This window comes from Drosophila yakuba, chromosome 3R, assembly GCF_016746365.2.
Source record: "Drosophila yakuba strain Tai18E2 chromosome 3R, Prin_Dyak_Tai18E2_2.1, whole genome shotgun sequence".
NCBI lineage: Eukaryota > Metazoa > Arthropoda > Insecta > Diptera > Drosophilidae > Drosophila > Drosophila yakuba.
In genome coordinates, this window is record NC_052530.2 from 12,481,575 (window position 1) to 12,496,035 (window position 14,461).

General features: G+C 44.2%; 6 protein-coding genes across 6 annotated transcripts; 3 read left to right on the forward strand and 3 right to left on the reverse strand.

Moving 5' to 3' along the window:
- Positions 1-506: 506 nt before the first annotated feature.
- Positions 507-2,596, forward strand: LOC6536560 (protein midgut expression 1). The gene is made up of 4 exons (XM_002097100.4): positions 507-581; positions 641-727; positions 2,015-2,218; positions 2,280-2,596. The coding sequence occupies exons 2-3, from the start codon at positions 693-695 to the stop codon at positions 2,205-2,207; spliced, it is 228 nt and encodes a 75-aa protein (XP_002097136.1). The 5' UTR covers positions 507-581; positions 641-692; the 3' UTR covers positions 2,208-2,218; positions 2,280-2,596.
- Positions 2,597-4,262: 1,666 nt separating this feature from the next.
- Positions 4,263-5,337, reverse strand: LOC6536562 (lysophospholipase-like protein 1). The gene is made up of 2 exons (XM_002097102.4): positions 4,529-5,337; positions 4,263-4,467 (listed from the first exon to the last, which is right to left on the reverse strand). Exon 1 carries the CDS (start codon positions 5,237-5,239, stop codon positions 4,532-4,534), a length of 708 nt encoding a protein of 235 aa, XP_002097138.1. The 5' UTR covers positions 5,240-5,337; the 3' UTR covers positions 4,263-4,467; positions 4,529-4,531.
- A 12-nt stretch (positions 5,338-5,349) lies between these two features.
- On the forward strand, positions 5,350-7,437 carry LOC6536563 (thioredoxin domain-containing protein 9). Its single transcript, XM_002097103.3, has 3 exons — positions 5,350-5,474; positions 5,674-5,909; positions 6,320-7,437. The coding sequence occupies exons 2-3, from the start codon at positions 5,733-5,735 to the stop codon at positions 6,791-6,793; spliced, it is 651 nt and encodes a 216-aa protein (XP_002097139.1). The 5' UTR covers positions 5,350-5,474; positions 5,674-5,732; the 3' UTR covers positions 6,794-7,437.
- Positions 7,438-7,573: 136 nt separating this feature from the next.
- On the forward strand, positions 7,574-9,111 carry LOC6536564. The gene is made up of 2 exons (XM_002097104.4): positions 7,574-7,710; positions 7,766-9,111. The coding sequence occupies exon 2, from the start codon at positions 8,069-8,071 to the stop codon at positions 8,894-8,896; it is 828 nt and encodes a 275-aa protein (XP_002097140.1). The 5' UTR covers positions 7,574-7,710; positions 7,766-8,068; the 3' UTR covers positions 8,897-9,111.
- Positions 9,112-9,185: 74 nt separating this feature from the next.
- LOC6536565 (thiamine transporter 1) lies at positions 9,186-11,547 on the reverse strand. Its single transcript, XM_002097105.4, has 5 exons — positions 10,647-11,547; positions 10,282-10,583; positions 9,892-10,217; positions 9,596-9,837; positions 9,186-9,532 (listed from the first exon to the last, which is right to left on the reverse strand). Exons 1-5 carry the CDS (start codon positions 10,853-10,855, stop codon positions 9,271-9,273), a joined length of 1,341 nt encoding a protein of 446 aa, XP_002097141.1. The 5' UTR covers positions 10,856-11,547; the 3' UTR covers positions 9,186-9,270.
- Positions 11,548-11,601: 54 nt separating this feature from the next.
- On the reverse strand, positions 11,602-14,347 carry LOC6536566 (thiamine transporter 1). Its single transcript, XM_002097106.3, has 5 exons — positions 13,614-14,347; positions 13,469-13,551; positions 12,805-13,106; positions 12,186-12,747; positions 11,602-12,125 (listed from the first exon to the last, which is right to left on the reverse strand). Exons 1-5 carry the CDS (start codon positions 13,737-13,739, stop codon positions 11,864-11,866), a joined length of 1,335 nt encoding a protein of 444 aa, XP_002097142.1. The 5' UTR covers positions 13,740-14,347; the 3' UTR covers positions 11,602-11,863.
- Positions 14,348-14,461: the final 114 nt, after the last annotated feature.

Here is a 14,461-nt window from a genome sequence, read left to right on the forward strand (position 1 = left end):
GTTTACGCTCTATTCAACTTCTCACCCCGCGTCGTTAAATATTTGTATAAGAGCTCAGAGGTTGAGAGCAAAAGAAGTTTGTACAGCATTCACGCTTTTCACATGAAGTATTTCTTCTGCTTCTGGAGGGCAAGCAAAAATCAAAGGACAAAGGACATTCTTTTCAACCTTGGCCAACTTGAGATATCTCTTCTACTGAATCAAACATTTGGGAGACAGTTGTAATATGCTTGCAACACGACTTCAGACAGAAGCATCATTAAATTGACTTTAGATTTTAATTTAAAACATATGAATTAGCAGGGGCAAATTTTGGAAATCGATTCTAAAAATTTGTATGGTAAGGGTAAAACGCGCATAATTTGAGGAATTTTAATGATAATATTTTTCATTTTAATAAATATTTCATATTTTCAATATTACATTTAATAATGACCACGAACTAACTGACCTTGCGTCACTGTGCGACGTCGAACATGTATGACAGAGAAGTTTTCGAGCCGAACTGAAACTCATTCTCATTCTCATTCTCTTTGGATTAGTTAAACAAATTTTGTCGACAAAGGCGGTTGATTTTGATTGTAAGCTGGATATTTTCGCTCAGACGGGTGTAATGTTCTTAATATTTATTTAATTGCAGACCCAAATTGTTTATATTCAGCAGCAATCGTCTCACCCAAAAAGAGAACATCATGTGCAAGTGCCTAGCCGGAAACGTAGCCTGCTGGTAAGTTATAATAATTAGATTAGCGTTGTAAGACTCTGGCATCTTGTAAGTTGCAGATAAAAGAGTTCTTCTAGCCTAAGAAGTATTCTATAAGTTGGAAAACATTAAGTTTCGGCCCATGAATTATAAATAGACCGCGAACTGTGAGTAAGACGGCGAGTAAGATAAGAAAGTGTGCAACCACCTGATAGCTCAGTTCCCATTATTTACATACTTATTGTATGACTCCTAGGAAAACATTTATACTCGCAGAAAGCTCTCACAAGGGAGCTGGTTTAACTATACTATTTATATACTACATGGCGTCGCAATGAGAGCGTTGTAATTTTAAAGCGGAAGCCGCCGAATTTAGAGAAAACTGGAAATAACAATCCCCAGTGCGAATTCTCGCTTGCAACTCTTATACATACAGGTTTTCATATCGCAACCGAACAATAAACAATGAGAGCAGGTAAACAAACCGCACGAGAATCTGTACTCAGATCCATTCAGCCCTTCTACCTGGAAGTATCAGTATCCACTTTCGATGGTATATCATCATCGCATCCATACAAACACAAACATTCAGCTGGCAGAATGAATTACTTAATTGTCCATGGTTCCATACGCATATTTGCTGTGAAATAAATGTATATGTACATGACATGCAACATGGTATCCACAGAAGACTACTTATTATTATTCCAGCTCACGCTTCCTAAGGCCCTCGTTTATATGTTTGCACATAAGAGTGTATATATTTGTTCATATTCGCGCACACTGACCAGAAATGAAGACGCGCGTTTTTTTGCGTATCTATGAGATACAAACGAAAAAATGTGGTCATGTCGAGCTCTGCGTACTACTACTGTGCGTCGCATTAGTTTTCCTTTATGTACCATCTGGCACCAGAAAGTCCTGGCTCCATAGAGGCGCGACGGAATTATTCCTTAAATACATATCTACCCTCAGGAATCTCCATACCCCGCCCCATTTGGTTTTAGCCAACAAACGGCAGCTCGGCGCCGGTTTCGCATTTCCGTTGGAATGCCAGCTCTTGGCCCTCAGAACGTAGCTGTTAACGTAAACTCGCAGATGGGGTGGAAATTTATCTACTATTTTAATTTGGGGTGCATTTTTATTGGCCAACTTATCATGCGTAATTAATTCGAAAGTATTGCATCATTGCTATGGGAAAAAGGCTATTTGACATTCACATCCTTTGGGGGTAATGAGAACAATTATAATTACATTATGATTACCAGTTTAGGAAACAAATAATAACTTTTAAATTCTTAACACCTTTAGCTGCTTCAACTGTGCACTTAGTGTGCTAATCTCAATCATCAGTGGATTTCTGGTGATCGGCATTGTGGTCGGCTTGGCCATCTACTTCATTGCCTACTACGAAAAGGAGGATGATGTTACCAAGCTGACCAACAAAGTAACCGAAAATATCCAGTCGGGATATGATAAAATAAAGGATGCCCTAAGCAAATAAATTCAACTATGGTAAGAAGTTAAGAAATTAAAAAAGAAATTCAATACAAATTTTAATCAACTGCACTTTCAGACTAGTACACTGTGAAAAATGTTGCAGGCTTTGCATAATTCCATTCATTCAGATTAATTGCCACCAATTTACAAACACAAACACCGCCGGAGCCTTTTAGAAGAGGATAATTGTTAAACTGTTTCAGTATCAGTACAAATAAATATTACAACACCTTCTAAATATTATTGTGAATCTCCAGCTAATGCAAAAGATGTTTTAACGCAAAAGATTTTTTTATATATATATATTTATGATCTTCAAACGCAGATTACATTACTTAAAAAAAACAAAATAAAAAGAAAAGAAAAGGTTTTGACACTCATATGCAAATTGAACTACGGTAATCATTATTTTGCGGAAAAAGGGGTATTTATACAAATTATATTTGTTTGCATGGCTTAAGTACACTGAAATCCAGTCTTGATGGCTTAAGTGGCTCTTTAATGGTCCGACATATTTAAGGCTAATACCATTTCATTGTTATGGTTTGTTTACATAAAACTATTTTAAAAACTCCCATTTCTTCACGTTTTTGGCTATAAATAAGAGTTTTTTTATAGCATAGAAACAAAAAAAAAATGTTGGGGTGATAAGTGAAATGCAAAAATCTGGAAACCAATTTTAAAATGTTTTTTTTGTCTTAAAAACTTTCTTAGAAAATAGAGCCGAAATTTCAAAAGTCTATCAGTAATCCATACAAAAAAGCATGCGTATGCAAACTCAGAGGGACAGATACAAAGGGACAGCGCAAAAAGTAAAAATTAGTTAAATCACATTGGCATAAATACCCATGCCTTCCAATGTGCAAGTACCATGGCCCTGCAATCCGAATGATGTCCCTCCGCCCAGCGTCCAATGCCCAATAAAATCGATACATTCAGAACCATTTCGAAGCCATCGACTCGATGAACTTCTACCAGGCTCCCATAAAGTTCAGACGTGCTGCCAATCGTTCGACAACTTCGATTGGATCCAAATCAGCCCCTTCATCGCTCCGAAATGGAAACCCACCACGGTGGAGGAGTGGGAAGTCCACCATGGTGGAGCGGTGGCAACTCAACATGCAGGGGAAATCTGAAATATGGGCGCTCATCAAAGGGCAGTTACTTTTCTGCGAAAAGTCTGGCAACGCTAAAAGTTAGGCGGTCGAATTGCAAGTACAAGGATATTCGTTTGTATAACATCATAAAATAAATACAATTTTCTTTCGAAACGGTTTTTATTTAAACTAGGGAACATTTTTAAATTAAGAGTGTGACCGAGGTAATAAAGTGGAGTATTCTTAAGAAAGCGCTTGAGTTTTTCATGCATTTCTAAAACGAATTCTAGTACTAGAACTAAGGTAAACAAACGTTGGAATGGACGGATCTGAAACAGCTCCGAATGACGACTATGAGCACCCAGATGAACTCGAATACATATTGGAATCTGTGTTGATGCCCAGCGATGACAGTGAAGAATTCAAATGTTTGGCGGACGATTACAATTCCGTTCTTTTGAACCACTGTCGCTGCAAAGGAGCATGCGAAAACAGCGAAGTCTGTCCACATGGAGGCCAATACGAGTTCACAGGAGATGGCAGCGAATTACTTCTTCGGAAATCCGCAAATCCTGTCATCGAGTGCAATGACTTATGCAAATGCTGTAGAAACACCTGTTCCAATCGTCTGGTGTACTTAGGTCCAAGGAAACATTTGGAAATATTCGATTCGCCGGTATACGGATCTAAAGGATTACGGACTACAGTGAATATTCCAAAAGGAGGATACATCTGCGAGTATGCTGGAGAGCTTTTAACGGTGACCGAGGCAAAGAGACGCTTGCAAGCTAATGAAGAGCTTAACCTGATGAACTATGTTCTGGTTCTTAATGAATACACTAGCGATAAGAAGCAACAGGTGACCATCGTGGACCCATCCAGACGTGGAAACATCGGACGCTACCTGAACCACAGCTGCGAACCGAACTGCCACATAGCAGCTGTGCGAATAGACTGTCCCATACCAAAAATAGGCGAGTTTTATTGCTGATTCTGATCCAACTTCTCTCGTCATGTGTAATTTCTTAGGTATTTTCGCAGCAAAGGATATAGCGGCCACGGAGGAGTTATGCTTTCATTATGGCGGAGAAGGGCAGTTTAAAAAGGTGACAGGTGGAAAGCCTTGCCTCTGTGGTGCTTCCAAATGCACGGGTTTTATGCCAAACACTACAATAGATGGTTAAATAAATTATTATCATTGTCTACTTAAGTAAATGTCAGCACTTGCCACTCAGAGTTTGTTCTGCACTTGGTTTTCCAGCGGAGGTAGTTTTTCATAAATCCATTGCTGCAGATCCGTGATAGAGGCGGTTTTCAGTTCGTGCATGGTGTTCCTTAACGGATGGAATGTACCCTTGACACCCAGTTTTGTAAGGTTCTCGAAGGTTTCCAGACCCCAGTCCTTAGGCACCAGAGTATCCCGTTCCCCGTGATACATTCGCAGCTCGGGAAGAGAATCCGCTGGGCCGTTGGCCAGGGAGTCATAGACAACGGAGCCGCGATTCAGGAACGAGGAGTGTGCGAATACTCCGGCCAAACTGCGTCTCAAATGGTAGCCCGTGTGCAGAGCCAAGGCGCCGCCCATAGAGAATCCGCCCACAATGATCCTATTCAGCGGAATTCCACTGGCCACCTCCTCGTCGATCAGCTGATTGACCGCCTCATAGCACTGGGACATGCTCTTCTTGCTTTCCGACGCGGCAATGCTCACGGACTTGCGATCGAACCACACGTTGGACAGTTCCCCGTCCAGCGGGGTGTACTTCTGTTTGGGAGCCGTGGGATACAGGATCTTTATGTGCGGGTACTCCAGATTCCGACCGATCAGGAAGCGCACCCATTCCAATACATTGGGACCAGTGTCGCCAGATCCGTGGAAGAATATCACGGAGGCGGTGTGTTTGCCAGTGGCATTGACCGTTGTCAGGGCTGGCTTCATCTTTAATTCACCTTTGATCAACTAAATATAATTGCACTATCGGAATAACATCAAAGGGCGACAGTGTGGCCAACCGATACGACGAGAACAGCTGATGTTAAATAATACTGCCGTGGTATTTTCAACATATAGGGGCGCTTTGTATTCTCGCATGTAAAGTCCAACGGTCACACAGATCCATACGTCTAAATAAACTTTTAAGCAGTAAAATCAATGAAATAAGTGAAAACAAAACGTGAGTATCCTCGAAACAATCGATTTGTGTGCGCCTCCAACGAGATGCACTGCACTTTCGCCGAAACATGCCTTACTTAACTGCATTTTCAACAAAACATGACGCATCTGCGGCTCCATGACTACGCCTTTCCATTTGTGCCGGAACCACACGCACACACGCTCACCAATCGACGCCAACACGAACACACCACACGCAGAGTGCGAATAACGGAGAAACAGCAAGACACGCAGAGGAGCAGCAACTGGACGAGAAAACATGGCCAACATACTGGAGAATCAACTGTTCACGGCGGCCAAGACCATCGAGCAGCAGCTGGACCAGCAGCTCGACCGCCTGGACAACCTCGACTCGGATGACTTGAAGGTGCTGAGGGAGCAGCGCCTGCGCGAGATGAAGGACCTGAACAACAAGAAGCAGGAGTGGCTTAGAAACGTAGGTGTTCTCCGCTATGGGGATCTTTGTAGCACTCAACTATTCAACATTCTTCGAGATTGTTCTCTAAGTGGCATATGACCAACTGGTAAACGTGATACGATTATTAGGACTTCCATTACACTTACTTCGATTAATTAATCTTTAAGTACATGAAGAGTATTAAAATTTATCAACAAGCCAAGTTTAAGTTACTATATTTCGACTGACTCCAAATTGGATTACAGACCTACACTGGTCGGAGTGCAAATATGAATTTCTAACTCTAATTGGACTTTTTCACTTACATATAATTGATCATAAAATACACTAAAGCCGCAGTTAGTTAAAACAGAAATAATCGTTTTAAAGAAAACCTTGTTAACGCAATACCCTCAATAATCGTCAAACTAATTGTAAATCCATTTTAGGGTCATGGCACCTACACCGAGCTGGCCGACGAAAAGGAGTTCTTCGAGATGTCAAAAAAGTCGCCCAACATTGTTTGCCACTTTTACCGCGACAGCACCGAGCGCTGCAAGATCGTGGACATGCACCTGAAGATACTCGCAGCCAAGCACGTGGAGGCCAAGTTCTGCAAGGTGAATGCCGAAAAGACTCCTTTCCTCACCCAGCGGCTGCGCATCAAGGTTATACCCACCATCGCCCTGGTGAAGGACAGCAAGACCAAGGACTTCATTGTCGGATTCACCGATCTGGGCAACTGCGATGACTTCGCCACCGAAATGCTGGAGTGGCGCATCGCCCACTCGGGGGCCATTGACTACAAGGGCGATCTGATGCAGCCACCAGATGTGAAACGCAAACCATTCATCAACCGCCCACAGAAGACAATACGTGGAGGCTACGACTCAGATGACTCCGATATCGATCTGGATGACTAACTACGGGCAGTCAATCCCACACTCTCGATTACCCCAGCTCCAGCTTTATTTCCACACGCCCACACAAGAAACACTCAAAAGCGATGGAGAAACAAAAACGGACACACACAAATCAAAACCTAGCACATGGATCTAAACCAATTAGGCGTACTCTAGCGATATTTATTTAATTATACGATTCCGATCCCCCTGCTACGGTTCCCATCGCCACATAGTATAAGTGGCTTATTCGGTTGCCTTTTCCCCGATTATGTGCTTTAATATCTATCAGTTCAATCAGCTGCCTCGAAGGCTGAGCCACTCTAGCGAGCTTAAGCGTACTCAAAATTTGATCTTTATGGTATTTGCAATTCTAAATGAATGTGCACCCTTCACGTATATATGTTAAGTTGAACATAGTTTTACAAACCGCCCTCGCTCCAGAAGAATACGGTGTACGTAAAACAAGAAACTAACAAACACAGCATAAAAGACAAGCAAACAAAATATCTGGCATATATATTTCTAAAAATTTCGATAAAAGGTGTATTGCATTTCCTACAGTAGAGGTAACTAACACATATGTACAAGTTTTTTATATTTATTTTTGTAATTCTACAAAGCATCAAAGGAAATCAACGATTAAAGTGCATGTTCAAAACAAAGCAAACGTACTTAATTGCAAGCGTCTTGGTAATTGGTTGTAAAGATAAATGGTTCCCACACAGGTTTTTTGCATTGCATATCGTACGCTTGGTAATCTTTTATTTAAATCAACTCGAAAAGGGTATATCTTATTAAAGTATGGCCTTTTTAATGAATTGCTATCTGAAGGTATATGAACTCTTTTTGTTATAGCTTTCTTTCAGAATTAAAGACAATCCGATACTAAAACACTTCACTTGGAAAACACAAAACTGAGCATCGAGGATCCTAAAGTAATAGTTTTGAAAACAGTACGACGCATTTAAGTGATGGTATTTCCCTGAACAGCTGATCCTGAGATTCCAAAAATCCTCCCCTAAAACTGAAACAAGGGTTGCCAACCCTGCCGCAGACGAATAACGGAATGGCCGCCAATGATAAAAAGGGACGCCATCTGAAGCAATTTACCTGAAATGACGCCGTAATCCCGGTAATTGCAGCTTGCTCGCCATAAAACTAAGGTTCAGACTAGCGTCAAAAATCGGGACAGAAACTTTTACCTGCCAGGTGCATAAAATACCTATAAAGGATACGAATTTCGAATAACCAGCATTGGTGTTGTGGAACTCGAAGTGTACAGAAGTGATCGAAATGGTGCTCGCTCCCGAGGTTCGAAGTATTGTCAAGGCGCTGAAGGGGTCGAACAGCTGTGAGGAGATCGCCCAGATCCTGGAATGCGACGTGGAGAGTGTGGTGAGCTGCATCCGCGAGTGTGAGCTGCTCGAGGGGAAGACGGCCACGCTAAGATTGCCACAGAGGCCGAAAGCCACGGCGCCTGTGGTGGTTGCTCAGGAGGAGGACAAGAGGCGAGAGGTGGGCCGGCCCAAAGTGCTAGAGAACCGGCAAATGGTTGAGCAAATGCTGAGCGACAATCCGCACTACACCTCCATCGATGTGCAGCGGGAGCTGGCCCGACTCGGCATAGAGGTCAGCCGCAGGACGTTGCAGCGCAGGATCAGCGAGATTCGCTCCAAGAGCGCAAGGCAACCGAGTGGCTGCCCACAGCCACAGGAGCCCAGCACTGGCGGACTCGGCGAGGATGCGAAAAGGAGAAGGTTGGCCTGGGCCACCGCCCATCAGGATTGGACAGTGCGCGACTGGCGCAACATCTTCAACATGGACGATCTTAAGTTCGTCGACGAGTCAACGCCGCCAAAGGAGATCTTCCTTGACTCGCTGATGGGACCGGAGGGCAGCGTCTGCAATGACCTCAATCTCCTCGAGCAACTGATGGCCATCATCCAGCCGAGGATCCAGAATCAGGCGCCCAAGAACGTCAGCGAGTTTCGAGCGGTCCTGTACGACGTCTGGCACAGCGACCAGGATATGGTGGACAAAATTGAGATGCTCTACGAGTCGATGACGTGGCGGGTGTCGGCGGTCCTCCGCAACGGCGGGGATCAGACCGAGTTCTGCTAGCCAAGCTGTGGGTGAAAATCGCACTCTGATACTTGAATGTCGTATTGAAAATAACGACGTTCATTGTCATGTTTAATAGCATATATTATTAAGTTTGAAGTGGCCATATTATGTACATGGTACACACTGATTAGATTCGCTGCATAGGATTAATTTCTTCACACAATTGTAAAATGAACTACATTTTAATAAAGTGTAAGACAATATAATATCAACGATGCTTGACTGGGTGACTGGAAATATTTCTCATAAGTAATTATTTTGCAGAATATTCTTTAACACATTCAAGTCCTAATGAACGAAAGCCGTATGGTGTATTTTATTAACAATCTTTAACTGATAAATGAACACTTTTTAATCTTTAAAGTTTGTTGTTAATTTGTCTCCTGAATTGCTTTTGGTTTCCTCGAAATCGACCATATATATTGCGATATAACAGCAATGGAATAGACCACTCCAATGACTATGAAATAAAAGGCGTAGACTGCAAACTGCTGGAAAACATTCAGATTCAGATTGGCCTTTTCCGAGACAACGACAAATGTGAGGATGCACTGCAGGATGAGTCCTACGAACGTGTTGAAGCCAAACACCAAAGCGAAGCTATCCTCCTCCAAGCTGCTGGCCAACTCCGAGCTATAAAAGATAAGGTGTTTTTCTAGGTTACATCTATTGGCACAAGGACTAAGGACTGCTTACCTGGCCACTGTAATGGTGAAGGCAAACAGGCCTCCATACAGCACATAGCCAAGATAGGAGAGGTATATATCATCGGTCCAGCAGGAAAGCAGCACACAACCGCCTTCAAGGATCGACAGCAAAGCCATCGAGAGCAGGCTGCTCCTGGTGCTCAGACGTCCGGCATGGAAGTATCCGGCGAGGAGGGCGAACACGGCACTCAGAAGCGTCAGGGCCACGTCCACAGCTCCATTCCAAGCTATCTGAAGAGGAAGTCTCAAGAATGAGAAAGCCTTTGATCATTGAGATGCACTCACTGTTGGTTCGTTCGCGAAGGACTTCCAGACAACCTGCATGTAGGTGGTGATTTGCAGAAAGCCAGCCAAACTGATGGCATACCACAAGCTCCATTGTATCACCAAAGGATTGGTGTAGGCACTACGAAAGTGGGACCAAAGGAGCTGCCACGCTGGAAGCTTCTTTTCCGGTTCCGCCTCCTCGACCCTGGCTTGCTCTGAACCCTTCTCCAGGTTACCAGCCACCGATTTGGAGGCACCTTCTATGGCCTCGCTTCGATTGTGGAAGTATAAACTCATCTCCACCTTTGGCAAAAAGAATGCCCAGAGCAGCGCCGCGACTTGAGCTGTGGAAAAGTGAGAGCCTTAGTTAACTGACTATAAAATCTGTCTAATGTCTGGCCAACCCACAACTGACGGAGATGTAAAACAGTTGTTTGTAGTTCATCCACTTCATGCCAATCACCAGTTGCGCTAGGATTCCGGCCACCAGCTTGCCCACGAACATGGCTGCCCGGGTGTGCGAGGTCACCCTGGGGTAGTACTGTTTGTCCACCTTGGCATATATGTACGAGTAGTAGGCCACCTCGCCCGCCTGGTAGAAACCATAGAAAACCTCCACCGCCTGCAGGCCGCCCAAAGTGCTGGTCCAGATCAGAGTGCCCCAGATGCAGATGCCCGTGATGGCATTTGCGATGATCACGGGCTTGTATCTGCAACGCAATCAGAGGGTTATGGTTGTCCATAAAGATTGCATTCATGCAATGGCGGTGTACCTGAGCAGGTCCGTAATGAGGAAGACGAAGATTAGGAGCGCCAGGTAGGAGTAGGTACCCACTGGATAGACGGATCGGTTGACCTCGTCCTGGGTGACGTGATACCACTCGCCCATCAGGATCTCCGCGTGGTATGGCTCCGAGGGTCGAAGCTCCCGGAGGAACCCGAATATGCATAGCAAGCACGATATCTTCAGCCAAGACTCCATGCCGTCTGATTGGCTGTTGGCTTGATTCTAATCGCGATGTTAACGCCAACCAGTGATCCCACCAGGTGTACCCGTATGTATGTCTGGCAGCGTGGAGCTTCGACCAGCTATTATAATAATTGCACATTTTTCCAAGGGGTTAGCAGGCTAGTGCCGAGTATAGAGATTTACCATCGACGCTTGTAATCAGCGCTGGGCCATTCGCGATTTACGATCCAAGTGCTCTCCGCTTTGGTGGAGGCCAGCGGTGCGGAGAGCTAATAGAATATCCGGGAAGTTTCCGCTTACACCGAGCATGGTCACGATCGCGATTAACTTGCTCTCGCCTGATGCGGTTCCCACTCCAAGTTGGCCATTCAAATTATCAACTAATTAGCCCATTAGCAGGGCACTTAAATGGATCTAGCACTGAATTTCTCAGAGAGTCTTAGACACTTGTTTATAAATGTTTCTGTAATCTATTAATGCAAAATATCAACACTGATAAGTTAATAATCAGCGACAGCCTTTTTAAAAGTGCAAAAGAAATTGTTCCGGGTGTAGTAAGAATAGTGAGGGGATTTCGATCATAAACAAATGTGGTTTCAAAATAAATAAAGTCTTTTCCAATTGCTGTCATTTTCGGCTCTAGACAAATACGGTTGCTTTTACTATGATTACTTTGCTATCAGTAATCAGTCCTCTTCTATAAATTAAACGTAATTAGTTTGGTAATCGTCAGATTGTATTAGTGAAACACACACTGATTCTATAAAAGCTCGGTATCTTTATTCCTGCACACTTGAGACTGATTGTGCGCTCTATAAATGGAAATCTCCACTAAATACTAAGAATCGTTAACAGGTTGCTGATAAAACTGATAAAATGACTTAAATATTCTGGGAATACAATCGACCATCGCGCGAATAACATCTAAATGTACATCACGCATAGGTACAAGTCTTTCTCTAAGTAACGAGTTGTGTTTGCCGACATGGGACTTTAAGTACTGTCTAAATGCATCGGGACTCAATCCAGAGAATTTTCCAGCTTTTCAACGTCAGTGTCGCGGCACATAAAGTACTCAATCAGCACGGATATCAGATACAAAACGCCTGCGCCAATAAAGTAAAACGCATACGCCGTGTACTGGCCAACAGGATCCAGCTCAAAGCCAGTGTCCGTGACAAAGATCATGGTTAACAGCGACTGGAAAATGAGGGCCACAAAGGTGTTCACGCCAAAGACCAGTCCGAAGCTTTCCTCTTCCAGATTCCTGGCAACCTCAGCACTGCAAGGATTTAAAGGTAGTTAAAATATATGCAGCATCTTTAGAAATTATGAGGCTTACCTCGCCACCGTGATAGTAAAGCTGTAGAGGGCTCCGAAAAGCACAAATCCCGAATACGACCAGTAGATGTCGTGTGTCCAGCAACAGATCAGCACACAGCCGCCCTCCACGGCGGACAAAAGGGCCAGGATCAGAAGAGATGTTCGCGGTCTAAGCCTTCCAGTGTGCAAATAGCCTGCGGCCAAAGCACACAGAGCAGCCAGAGCTGTGAGGACAGCGTCAACGGCCCCGTTCCACGCAATCAGGGGTTCCGGTTCAATCACTTTCCACAGAACCTGAACGTAGTATGTGACCTGCAGGTAACCAGCCAGTCCGATGGCGTACCACAGACTCCACTGAACGACTCGCGGATTGGTGTATGCGTTGCGGAAGTGAAGCCACAGGAGGCCCAGTGCGCCGGGCTGCTTAGGAGTCACCTCTTGTTGCCGATCCACCACTTCCAGGTTTCTCTCTCCAGGCAGCTGGGTCTGCGGCTCCGTAATGGCCAGCTGTTCGCGATGGAAGTAAAGACTCCTGTCCACGCCGGGCAGGCAAAAGGCCCAAAGCATGGCAATAATCTGAGCTGTAAAAGAAAAGGAATTATACATAATGGTAATATTGGGTTAGTTAATGTACGTACTGCCCAGCGTTATGTAGTTCAGCTGCTTGTAGTTCATCAGCTCCAGATTGAGCATCAACTGGGAGGTGATGCCGGACAGTAGTTTGCCTGCAAACATGGCCGCTCGGGTGTGGGAGGTCACTCTGGGATAGTACTTCTTGTCCACCTTGGCATAGATGTACGTATAGTAGGCCACCTCGGCGGCCATATAGGTGCCGTAGAAGAACTCTAGGATTTGCAGCGACAGCACGCTGGTGGTCCAGATGAGCATGCTCCATATTATCACACCTGTGGCTCCGATAGTAATGATCAGCGGCTTGTATCTAAAACGAAAAACAATACATTTTGTTCAATATTAAATCGAACCTGCTTCTGTTTTCATAGCTTTTATTTGCAAATCAATTTAATTTCCCTATCAAATTCAGTTCGTTGAATCACAATCAATTTTTGACAAGCGAAGCCAAAAGTTTGACTTTGGACTAGGTCACATAATGGTTACAGATATGATGACTTTGCATGCGTATTCGATTACTAACAATTTTTTTGAATAATTATAAAATATGGTTTTTTGTGGAAATAATACAAATCTTAAAACTTGCAGTTAAAATGTTGGTCTGAGTTTTGATTGAGAAATTACATTTTTCGTGCAATTGGAAATGTATATAAATGTTCAGCGCATAGTTACCTGAGAAAATCTGTTATCAGAAAGACAAAGACCAACTGCACCAGGTAGGAATAGGTGCCCACTGGGTAAACATCGTGCGTTAGCTGGAATGACAGAAAATGTGATATACTCGTATAAAATGAATACATGGTGGCCTGGCACTCACCTGCTGCTCCGTGATATTCCGCCAAGGACCCAACAGGTACTCCGTGACGTAGGGCTCCGACGGACGGATCTCGCGAATGCAGCCGAAGACGCAGAGGAGGCAGGAGATCTTTAGCCACTCCTTCATTTTCAAAATTTCGTAACGGTCACTGACGTAACGTGCGATACGCAACTCTTACGTGAAGCGCTCGAATGGGATGCCGTTAGCTGGGCTTTTCTGCATCTGGGCCAGGTGAAGCTCAATATATTGCCTAGATTCACGGGCAATCTGGTGTATCAGGCCATGGTCGTCGTCGTTGTCGTCGTCGGGTGCTCAAATCTAATCTCTTCGCGATGCGAATCCGAAATTATCACTTCGAAGTGCCCGAATTGTATTTACACAGAAATCGCTGTTAGATAATTGCGAATTTACAATGCGGCCTATCACACTGGCTTCGCTGGTTTGAAAGTCACATACGAACAATCGCCCGTAGAACGCACAGGTGGGTGGTTCGGTTCGAGAGTTCTCCAGTCACCCTACACACGTGTCGCACTCCCAAAACCAAGTGATCGCATATTCAGTGCATGCGCTGTTATCGATTTGTCGCCAGCACATCACTTCGGGTTAATAACCATCTAAATTCACCTTATACAGCGGCTGCAATTAAAATCAATTGACTTCCGAGCCATAAATAAATTCGATTTCATGTTGTTGCGTCGCCGGTTGTTACGTCACGTCAAGAACAACTGCGACGCAGCATCTGTTTTGCGCAAACAAGGAAGCCAACTAAAGTGGTTGGCAACGCGGCTCAGCTGCTCCGTTCTCACCTGGTCGCCATGTTACGGCTATGTGCAAATTAATAGTGGCGA

Coding starts and splice junctions, on each gene's coding strand:
- LOC6536560 (XM_002097100.4), top strand. CDS start 693: ATGTGCAAGTGCCTAGCCGGAAACGTAGCCTGCTG. Junction 728..2,014: donor GCCGGAAACGTAGCCTGCTG/GTAAGTTATAAT, acceptor TAACACCTTTAG/CTGCTTCAACTGTGCACTTA.
- LOC6536562 (XM_002097102.4), bottom strand. CDS start 5,239: ATGAAGCCAGCCCTGACAACGGTCAATGCCACTGGCAAACACACCGCC.
- LOC6536563 (XM_002097103.3), top strand. CDS start 5,733: ATGGCCAACATACTGGAGAATCAACTGTTCACGGCGGCCAAGACCATC. Junction 5,910..6,319: donor AGCAGGAGTGGCTTAGAAAC/GTAGGTGTTCTC, acceptor AATCCATTTTAG/GGTCATGGCACCTACACCGA.
- LOC6536564 (XM_002097104.4), top strand. CDS start 8,069: ATGGTGCTCGCTCCCGAGGTTCGAAGTATTGTCAAGGCGCTGAAGGGG.
- LOC6536565 (XM_002097105.4), bottom strand. CDS start 10,855: ATGGAGTCTTGGCTGAAGATATCGTGCTTGCTATGCATATTCGGGTTC. Junction 10,584..10,646: donor CTCATTACGGACCTGCTCAG/GTACACCGCCAT, acceptor ATTGCGTTGCAG/ATACAAGCCCGTGATCATCG. Junction 9,533..9,595: donor TTCACCATTACAGTGGCCAG/GTAAGCAGTCCT, acceptor TATCTTTTATAG/CTCGGAGTTGGCCAGCAGCT.
- LOC6536566 (XM_002097106.3), bottom strand. CDS start 13,739: ATGAAGGAGTGGCTAAAGATCTCCTGCCTCCTCTGCGTCTTCGGCTGC. Junction 12,748..12,804: donor GAACTACATAACGCTGGGCA/GTACGTACATTA, acceptor TTTCTTTTACAG/CTCAGATTATTGCCATGCTT. Junction 12,126..12,185: donor TTTACTATCACGGTGGCGAG/GTAAGCCTCATA, acceptor AAATCCTTGCAG/TGCTGAGGTTGCCAGGAATC.